The sequence below is a fragment of the Beta vulgaris genome, chromosome 4 (genome assembly GCF_026745355.1).
Source record: "Beta vulgaris subsp. vulgaris cultivar EL10 chromosome 4, EL10.2, whole genome shotgun sequence".
NCBI lineage: Eukaryota > Viridiplantae > Streptophyta > Magnoliopsida > Caryophyllales > Amaranthaceae > Beta > Beta vulgaris.
In genome coordinates this window covers 47,308,173-47,319,210 of record NC_079205.1, presented here as the reverse complement: position 1 = coordinate 47,319,210, position 11,038 = coordinate 47,308,173, and the positions used below count along the sequence as shown (strand labels likewise).

At 38.9% G+C, this 11,038-nt stretch overlaps 1 protein-coding gene across 1 annotated transcript; it reads right to left on the bottom strand.

The window, feature by feature from the left end:
• Positions 1-272: 272 nt before the first annotated feature.
• Positions 273-6,115, bottom strand: LOC104890914 (sec-independent protein translocase protein TATA, chloroplastic). The gene is made up of 2 exons (XM_010676529.4): positions 5,671-6,115; positions 273-640 (listed from the first exon to the last, which is right to left on the bottom strand). The coding sequence occupies exons 1-2, from the start codon at positions 5,980-5,982 to the stop codon at positions 503-505; spliced, it is 450 nt and encodes a 149-aa protein (XP_010674831.1). The 5' UTR covers positions 5,983-6,115; the 3' UTR covers positions 273-502.
• Between the last annotated feature and the right edge of the window lie 4,923 nt (positions 6,116-11,038).

The window sequence follows — 11,038 nt, the reverse complement described above, 5'->3', positions numbered from 1 at the left end:
TATATGCATTATTAGTAATTCGATTAACCTTGTACATGCGTTAACCATAGTATATTACAATCCTAATGATTCTTATCATTAACACCACAAACATCATAATTCATAAACAACCCCATTTATGCTACTAATAACCCACATCTCACTCTCATCATCAACTAATGGCGTGGCAAATACATAGAAATTAAGTTTTTTAAGTTTGGCAAGTGAAATTGATTAGGGTGGCTGCAGACCTAATTCCTTCCGTTGTTCCAGATATGGTGGACACTTACATACAAACATGTAAACTGATTTAACACGTTTTCTTTTCTCTAAGAACTTTCTCAAAGTACTACTAATAATAAAATAAAACCCCTAATAGCTAGATTATTCTCCATTCAACGGAATCGTACACCAGTATTCGATTACACGCATCAAATTGCTGACCAAAACAAATACAAAAAAAAATTTGTATCAAGAAAATCTAGATTAAATGAAGTGGAAGAATACATATCTAAAATATAACTCACGAACTCTCTTTAGACGAAGAGACAACATTTTCTTTTTCTTCTGAACTTTCAGATGCTGATTTTGCTTCAATTACATTGTCCGAAGATTCAGGTTCTTCTGGTTTTGTAAGTTCCTGTTCAAACTCCTTTGCTGCCTGCAATGTTCCGAACATCAATAAAAGTGACGAGAAATCAGAAGCACGGAACATGCGGAATGCAACAGACACAGTGAACAACTAAACTCTAGCGTAATTGCATCAACTTCCTGTACATCTGTCATGTAGTAAACCAGGAAAGCAAGTAGAAGATGAAGATGTTAAGCTAAAGATCCTCCCATTTCAAACTGGAGGATGAGATGAACACATTAAGTTCTTGCAAGAAAAATGGAAAGCAATTATTATTCATGTCAATATATATATCACAAACTTCGGAGTGTAGGAAGAGAGATGATCCTTATAATATGACTGCTCAGAGTCATTTATATGCAAATAAAACAAACTTCAAGATTGAGCCAACAGACCTCACAGTAAGAATGAATGATATTCACGTGTTAACTAAAACCAGCAAAACCAGAATAATACGTCTCGTTTCTCAGCACATAATTCTGTTTTCCAGTTCATATGCCTTCGACAAGATCAGAATAAGGCAGCACTAGCACACTCCAAAACTTGTCGCTTCTGACAGATTTTATGACAAAGATGGTGGGTTCTACTTGGCCAATGCCTAGACAAAAGATTCTGTTATGGCTTGGAATCCATGATGTGAATCGCAGCGAATAAAATAAACAATCAGACATTTGTCACGGTCATGGTGGATTGGTGGGCTGTGGGAAGAAGGTGACATGTTGTCCCTATTGCCCACAGGTCCTCACAGGATATAATGTCTGATACAAGGTAAGACTCTCCCACACAATTGATTAAAGATTTGGCAAATGAAGGTGATTGGCTCAAAGCTTAACTTTCTATATGGATCAATGAGGCCAGCAACATTCCTAAACTTTGACCTCACTGCTTGACAAGTTGCTCGAGGTTATTGTCTGTACAAATAACCAGTCTATTCTCTACCAACTGATTAGAGGATTGCCAAATTCTCAAATAATTGTTCAATTAACAGTCAAAGCATAATATGGAGTCCTCTTCCGATATATTACTATCTCCATCTTTGAAATGGAGAACGATCCTTATGAGAACGTAATAGAACATACTCAAGTATGATGTGGGAAGCTTTACTTAAGCAGAGTCACCCTACCTCGGCTACAATCCTGTTCTCGCCAACAGAAACTCAAAGAAGATATTGAATAGAAGTCAGATGTGTAAAGTTGCAAGAAGGAATCTAGAAGATCTTAAAGAAGAGTGAGTGCATTAGTAGAAGATCTCAGGAGCAAGATGTCAATCATGAGAACATAAAAGACATGCTAGAATCATTCATTGGCAAGTGAAATCCTAATCCGGATCCCATCAATCCAGATTATGGATCGCCCTCAATCCAAATTAAAACAGAGAGCAGATTAGCAAGTTCATATTTGACACTTCAAATTCCCTGCCACATGCATATATCATATTGAGCCACAATTATAAAGTCAAATTCGATTACTTTAAGCATATGGGTAAAAACTCCTAAAAACATAATAGCAATTGTTTTTCTAAACAATTTAATAGCAATTAGTCAATTAACTAGCCTAGCATTCAACGATCCACAAGATTAAGTGACGACTTTCCAGTATATATTCCATAGACTAGAAGGTTCTATGTCCCAGGCATACCCAGCTCCAGGAAAAAGGGCAAATACAGGGTACAAAAAAAGGTCTGAAGATGGGGAATAACATGTGCATGCTGGAGACAACATAGGCCATTCACGGGTTCAATAATGGTAAAATTCAATAAAGTCCAAGAAAGATATTGCCTTTGGTACCAAGATTTTGTAGACTGAAGAAATATCATACCATGCTTCATATGAAAGAATATAGGGATTGTAGAAGCTTTCTTTTATTAGGGATGCATTGTTTCAAAGCTGAGCTAACTAGCCTGAAGCTATTATGAGCTCGCATGCAAGATGCAACACTATGTGACTACGACAATTACCTCCATTAAGAAATAGCCTGATTTAGGGATTCTGTTAGGTTAGAGCTTAATAAAAGGTCAAGTGAAAGGAAATCAACATGCTTAATCCCTAGTTGTCAAATATGGGAGGCAGCCATAATAAGGTTTCTACAGTTTTGAATCCTAAAAACTCCTAAGAACCTAATCAACCATAATTATTCTGTAAGCTTCATACAGAAATGGTATGCCCATGCATCTTGCAACCATTTTTACGTCAGCCCTAGATAAACTGGGCTTTTCAAGAAAATGGAAGAAGTCGGTGCTCTAGGGTGCGTTCTCTTCAGCTAAACTAATCTGATTGGAGTCATTGGACCTACCTAGCCCTACTTTCACCCTATGTTTAGACCTGATTGGGCCTGATTATCCCTAATAAGGCCTGATCAATCCTAGTTAGACTTGCTCAGTCTGAAATTTAATTTCTGAAAGCAAAGAGAGCAAAACCTCATTTTGTCTTTCAACAACTTGCAATCTGCTTTAAGTGAATAGGTGTCCTTTTGTTAGATCTAGCATAGCCAGATCATGCCCTCTCCTTTGTCCTTTATTTTGGTGATGGAGGGCGGAGGCTGAGTAAGGTAGGTTATGCCACTCTCAGAGTTTCTCTTTGTTAATGATATGGAACTTTTAAGCAGCAGTTCAGGAACTTGAGATGAGGAAGTCAGCTCTTTAGATCAATTAGAATATATTTATTTTAGTTGGAATAGTTGAGATCTGCATTCTCTTGTGGAACTCTTTGGGGGGAGGATTGTAACACTATCATGAATTCCATCATCCTATCTTGGTCTTCCTCGACTTCGAGTGCCCATATTAAACACAAATCAATTAGGGATCTGACATGTGTATGGATTCCAAAAAAAGGCTTTTTAAAATGAGCAAAAGCTATCATCAAAAAGGAATGGATTCACTAGTATAGTGCAGCCCTTGCATGTCTTTGTTCCCTACCCAGACTAGAGTACACGCAAACTTGAGAATAGATTGAGACTCCTCATGGCTAAGCAAATGGATTGTGCTTAGGTCTCTGTATTTACCCCTCCCTACTAAGGAAGAAATCTCAAGCCAAAGTAGATGCAAGGATTTAATAGGAATAAGGATTGCATAACCAAAGTATGTCCAGAAATAGCATCGAAAAAGCACAAGGTGTATTCAACGAATTAAGGAACCTGTAAGTCAATCTTAGTAGGTTGTAATGGTTCAAGTCACCAGTTAATGTTAATTTAAAGAATGAATCGAAGTGTATTGTTTTGGAATGGGCTTCGGTCTGGGGTTGAACCTTAACAACCCGTTTGGTAGCTGTTTATTAATCGTGGATTTTGTAAAAAGAAGTCTCATGTCACTCCCATGATAATGAAACATCGTCATCCAAACATGTGTTATAATTCACAAATTTCCGTTACTACTCAATAATACACTAATTACTATTACCATTATCATTACCATCTTTTATTAACCCCCTACCAAACAAGAGATACAGTACAATAGAAAGGCCTCTTTTTCAAAGTTCCGCCACGAAACAAGAGGTCATGTCTTGGAAAGGTAAAGGATATTTCCTTCTCTAGACTTCTTGGTGATAGGAAAGAGCATTCACATATCAGGTAAATGGGGAGGTTTTCCCCAATGGAGGTTGTGCAAACTGGAGATGATTAGATACATTAGCCACATGAATTCCTTCACCGTTAAGAGCCTCAATAGCTTATTAATAGAAGTAGATCAATATCTCAATCTCCTTAAAGTCATGCTTTTTGGATAATTAGAATCCGACGAATAAGATCCCAACATAAATGTGCTTAAAGAAAAGAAACTTTACACTTAAAAGTTGGTTATACTATGCCCAAAAGATAAATTTTGTGATCACCTCTTGCTCTCTTGTTACATGCTCTGTCAAGCCATGTGCTCCCGCAGTCCCACTACAACAATTGATCCTTAACTCTGCTCTGGATGCATAGGGTTTAAACTTAGTAACAAAGAAGATGTGCATGTTGTATGGCAAAAAAGGATGAGGAACCAATTCTTCAGCAATATGATCCCCTCATCACCCACCTTGTATTTGACCAAGGGAAAGAATTGCACATCCAAGAACTACTATAAGAGTGACAAAGGCCCTGATTTGGTGAGGAAGCTTCAATGAAAGATGGCTTTGATTTCATTTTTAAAAAAAAACAACTACCAATTTTCAATCTTACTGGGCATTTGGTACATGAGATGGGAATTATCTTATCTTTATCCCCACCCACTTATCCTTCTGAATGTATAGCCCTTAGATTATATAGATCTTATGCTACTAGATCTACTTATTATCTTCAAAAAGATTTTGATGATGTTCGGAATAAGTTAGGACTATCCCTAACCCATTTTCCCTTATTATCTTCGAATCACACCTAAAACTTTATTTCTCACCTACTAATCCTAAACTAGAAGGCAATACTTTTTTCCCAACATTCAAATTCAATTGTCAATCACCAAAATTGGAGCCACGTGCTTCATCTCCAAGAACGAGCCAAATGACCCCAACATCGAATTATACAAGCAATAACCTTAATTTGTAAGGTGATACTTCTTTCCCAACTTCAAAACTTGAATGTTAATCTCCAACATCGAAAACAACTACTTCTTCTCCAAAAGCAAATCAAATTACCCCATCACCCCAATTTGAAATTACACGAGCAATATCGAATATATAATTAATCTAAGTGATAAATAAATTTACTCCACAGTAATCCAATTCCCCAACCTAGTGAATCTTTCAGCTCACCCGCTAAAGCCGAAAATTCGACAATGAATGAAGTACTACTTTAGCTAATTTCAAGCCATACTCATATAAGGTCCAAACTTCAAAACCCAGATTTAAGGACATAATCTAGAATTCTCACACAATTTTCCCATCTCTATAACTCATCAAAAAAAAGTTACGATTCCATCCAATATAGTACAACCATCTACATCTATCCTATTCACACTAATCTACCACAACATCAATCAACCATATATCATAATCATGTACAAATTAAAACTATGTACTAATTTATGTATCCATATATAAAAACCCATAAAATAAAATTAAAAAAAAAGTTGTTGAAATGGGGTTGACTAACCTGTTGAAAACTCTTAATAGTTTTACCAAAATTGCGACCAATTTCAGGGAGTTGTTTGGGGCCAAACACAAGCGCAGCAACTCCAGCAATAACGGCTAGCTCAGGAACACCGAGACCAAACAAAGAGTTGCACGTGAGGCCTTTGCGGGCCCTGTAAGCGGGCCGTACACGGGCCCTAAGGCCCAGGCCCTTTGTGTTGACGGATCTGAAGAGAGAGATGGAGAACAAGGAGGAGGATTTAGAGGAAGAGAGGAGTGTGGGTTTTTGGAAAGAGGGGAGAGAGAGAGAGGGTGAGAGTGTTGAGATCTCCATTGTTTTGTAAAATGAGTTTGGATGAAGATGAAGATGAAGATGAAGATGAAGGATAGATAGAAAGTAATGAATGAACCTCAAATAATTCAAGTTTGATGTCTTCAAATCATGAAATAAATATCGGGGTAAGTAAGGATTTAAAGAGACTAAAGTTACTATTATTAAATTTATTTATTTGCAGTGAGTAAATAGCAGACTAGCAGCGTGTCTCACGTTCTAGTAATGACAATAGATAATAAAATGCATGTTTTGCACACTTTGTGTACAAATCTTCCAGTCTCGACTTTCTCCTCGTCAATTCTGTATTCATATGCTTAAAGCACACCGTACGGTAGCTGCATATTAGCATGTAGACATGGCACGAGGCGGGCCGAGCCGATTTTAGGTCGGGCCAGTTTAGCTTCGCGTGAACCTGAGCTAAATCGGTTAGCTAACTAGTTTGGTCCGGTTTAGAGCTAGGTTTTGAAATGCAACTAAAATGAGATGAGATCTAATATGAGATAATATGAAACTAAGAAAGCAGTACATTTTTTTCGTTGTACGTAAACTCCCACCCCTAATGAGTAGTACAAATCGTACAACATTTTATGAAAGCAGAAAAACTACACTAAGATAGCGAATAAAGATAAGAATTCCTACTCCAAGCTAAATGAAACACAGTGTCCCCACTGTGAAAATACATAAAACAAGGGAAAAGAAATGAAGAAGCTCACTCAGTACGAGCCTCGTCTACCGAGGAGGGCTCAGTAGTAGCATCAGTAGTGGAGGCGATGGGGCCAGAAGCTCCTAACTAACGACGCAAATAGACAATCTCCGAATCAATCGCCACGACTTTCTTTTCAAGTCGGTCAAAGTGATCAATCACATCTTGAGAGAAACTAGCAAAACAATCCATGAAGAGTCGAAATTCTCTAGTGGTGACTGATGTGCAAAGTGGAGTACTAGGATCGAAGATTTCTGAACAAGACATACGAGAGTATTGGTGAGTAGGGCCCAAGAGAGTGCTTTGATCCCGGGGCACATATGCTTAGTGAGCAAAGGGGTCAAGAACGCCGATAGAAGTGATAGAGTATATATCTATTCCTGGGGTCTCAACCATCAGCTTAAACTTTTGGTTGAGTTGGTCCCTTGACATGGTATCAAGAGCCAGCGTGACAAAAAGGTCACGGGTTCGAATCTCATCCACCCCTCCTTTCTCAGTGGAATATTTAGCGCCAGGTAAGGGAGACCTGTGCTGCATCCACACTTCAAGCCCAAAGGGCTCTTGCGTGAGGGGGCGTGATAGAGTATAAATCTATTCCTGGGGCCTCAACCATCAGCTTAAGCTTTTGGTTGAGTTGGTCCTTTGACAAGAAGGGTCATCAACAGGAGTAGGAACAAAAGATGAGGCACGAGGAGTGAACAACAAAGCATTTGGATCGCTCAAACGGGTTGCAGGACTAGGGAGACGAGCATAAACAACCTTCTTAGCATCCTTTCCTTCTCCCTTAACATACCAATCATAGACATTGGCACCACATGTCACTAACCATTTACAATTGTTCATCATTTTCGGAATATCAAGGAGGGCATAGGTAGATAATGTTGCAAAAGAGGTTAAGTCAATGCCAACATGCTTGGCGAAGATAGTAATAAAGCTACCCGTAGTGATAGATCCCGTAGATGATCTCTCTCCCATATAAAAGCAGCAATCAAGAACCGTCCAAAATCAAGTTGACCCATCTGAGCCGGATCACAATGAACAAACCACCATATCATACGAAAATCATTAGTAGCAACTTGTCATGTTTCCCTTTAGGGTAGAAATTAAAACATGTAACAGAAGTCGATGCAAGAAGTGAATAGTAGGGTTCACAAAAGCAAAAGACTGTATAAAACCAACTACCCAATCATTTCGACCTGTGACCTCCTTCCAGAAGTGTTTTGCAATAAATCGCTTATTATTAGCATCTTCACACAAGGATTTAAATGACTCGGGACCAAAGTTACCTTCAAGAGGCAATTTAAATAGCTCATTTATCGTCTTTGGGCTCATTTTCTTTTTCAAACCACCAATAGAGAAGGAGAAATCACCCTTCTTGGAGATAACCTCAAGAGAAGCTATCTAAAACCAAAACCGGATATACCTGCTCTCTCAAATTAAGAACCTTCGAAAATTTATGCCTTTGGGCGAGTTGTTGCAAGCAATGATCAACCCCTAATTCCTTAGCATCATGAGGAGAGTAACGAAGTGTAGGCTTGATTCGGCGTTTTCGAAGGGTGGTGGAAAGGTCTTGTTGAGGTTGGGTTAACCATGGGAAAGAGAGTTGTGAGGAAGATGGAGGGCTTGGCTCGGGTGTAGGTGAACGGGGTGGTGGAGGAGGGGCGCGTTTCTTTTTGGTAGTGTTGGTGGTGCTGAGTGAATTGGACTTGGTTTTGTATTTGGAAAGGTCTCTTTTGGTGGGTTTCATGATGCTAAGCAAGTGGGATACCACACAAACAACCAAAGAGCACTTGTAGAACAATTCACCAACTTCGATGAGTAATGTCAAATCAATTCATCAATTACCGCGCTTACTATTGAAATTGACTAAAATAATCAATGAATTCACAATTTCAATAAAGAACGAGTCATCATAAAATCACATAGCCACTTAAAGAATAGCATCACCAATACGTATATCAAAATCACTCTTAGTGTAGGAAATAAAGAATGAAAGTTGATGACTGTGAACTTACTAGGTCTCAGCGCTTAGGAAAAGGGTGTAAATCCCATAAAGAAATTCAAAGAAGTACAAATAAGTCTTCAATTACTCCAAATTGTGAATCACCAAAAAAAAAAACAAAAGTCCCAAATCAATTGTCAAATTAGGGCTTCGATTATTTTATTTCTTTTAGTTGGGCGGCAGTTAGGGTGCTGTTGTGATGGACCGGCAGTGTCGAAGTGACCGACAGGTGGTGCGTAGGGCTGGGCTGAGAGTTCTTCGAAGAGTTCGTCGGAGAGGGAGAGGTTGCTGCAGGCTGTCATTCCTCTTTCTCTCTCGACGTGTGTGCTGCGCTGCGTATATTTATTTTGCCTTCTTTTCTTTTTCTTTTTTTTTTTAAAAAAAATACGAACAATAGCAGTGAGCCAGCGGGCCTAGCAGAGATTTCAGTTTGCTGGGTCGTGTAAGCCAGTGAACGCTGATCTTTTAGCAGGGTGGGCAAAGAACTGCCATGTGCAGCTTATGAGGCCCATTGGGCGCTGGAATGGTACGAGAAGCGCTGGGTTGTGGGAACAGCCAGTCTTCGTGTGTCGGCTTAGGCAACGACTCGCGACAGCTTAGGAGTGCTTAAGTGAACCAGACGTGCCACTTCCTACACATGCTTGCAGACTACGACAAACAAAACTCAACACATTGTTAGTTCGTTAGTGGATAAAAACAAACCAAAATAAAAAATTTCAAGTGAAATCCAAACAGAAGAAAAAAATTACGAAAATAAGCTAACTAAACTAAGAAAGAAGAATAATACAAATGAATTCACAAAAATAAGATATAAACAAAATAATAACTAACCTAATTGAGTTCAAGTGAATTCAATCTATAAAATATTTTTGTTCTTTTCTTTTTTTCATTTTTTTTTTGTATTATTTTTTTTTAGGAAAGAAGAGAGTTAGAAACCCGAGTTACCTCCCGATTATCGCTCTTTTAAAGTCATGAGCTCGACTTATCACCTCAAAATCATTCGTCATGACTGATCAGTAGGAGGTTCAGTGAGGTAGATTGTCTCCAATTTTCCAATGAACGCACCCTCAGTGTAGAGCTTCAAACGTTGGCCATTGACTTTGAATTTGGCTCCATTCTCATTAATAACTTCAATAGCTCCATGTTCTTTCACATCCTTGACAACAAAAGGTCCAGACCATCGTGACTTAAGCTTTCCAGGAAAAAGCCGAAGTCTAGAATTGTAGAGTAAGACCTTATCACCAACATTAAATTCTCGCTTTTGGATCATCTTATCATGAAACTTCTTCGTTTTCTCTTTGTAGAGCCTGATTCTCGTAAGCTTCAAGTCGAAGCTCATCTAACTCATTCAATTAAAGAAGTCGCGCTTCACCAGCCGCTGCAAAATCCAAATTGATCTTCTTGACGGCCCAAGCAGAGAGATACTCCATCTCAACTGGCAAATGACAAACCTTGTCATACACTAACTGATACGGAGTTGTCCCCAATGGAGTCTTGTAGGTCGTGCGCAATGCCCACAAAGTGTCATCCAATTTTAATGACCAATTCTTCCTAGACTTGTTTACCACCTTTTCGAGAATTCTCTTGATTTGGCGATTAGAAACTTCAATTTGACTACTCGCCTGAGGATGATAGGCCAAGCCGACCTTATGAGTAACTCCATGCTTCTTCAGAAGAGCCTTAAGAGTCCGTTGATGAAAATGAGAACCACCATCACTAATCACAACTCTTGGGACTCCGAAGCGTGGGAAGATGATCTTCTTGAAAAGCTTCATAACAACTTTTGAGTCATTAGTTGGCGATGCAATAGCTTCAACCCACTTAGTTTCAGAATCAACGACGACCAATATATACCTATTCCCACAGGATGAACGGAATGGTCCCATAAAATCAATACCCCAAACATCTAAGGGCTCAATCTCAAGAATTCCAGTTTGTGGCATCTCTTGCCTCTTCGAAATATTGCCCGTTCTTTGACATTCATCACATGTTTTGCAAAAGGCATGAGAGTCTTTGAATATAGATGGCCAATAGAAACCACTTTGAAGAACTCCATGGGCAATTGCATTAGGACCAAGGTGTCCACTACATGGCATACTATGACAGTGTTTCAGAACACCATGAGTACTCTCCCAATCAGCAACACATTTACGAAAGAGCCCATACACTTACGATACAAGAAAGGGTCATCCCAAAAAAATTGCTTAGCATTATGATAGAAGCTATTGCGTTGTTGATAGGTCAAATCAGGAGGATGAGAACCACCAACTCAGTAATTTGCGAAGTCTGCATACCAAGGGGACTGAGTAGAAACCGCAAAGAGATTATCATCAGGAAGAGAATCATCTATA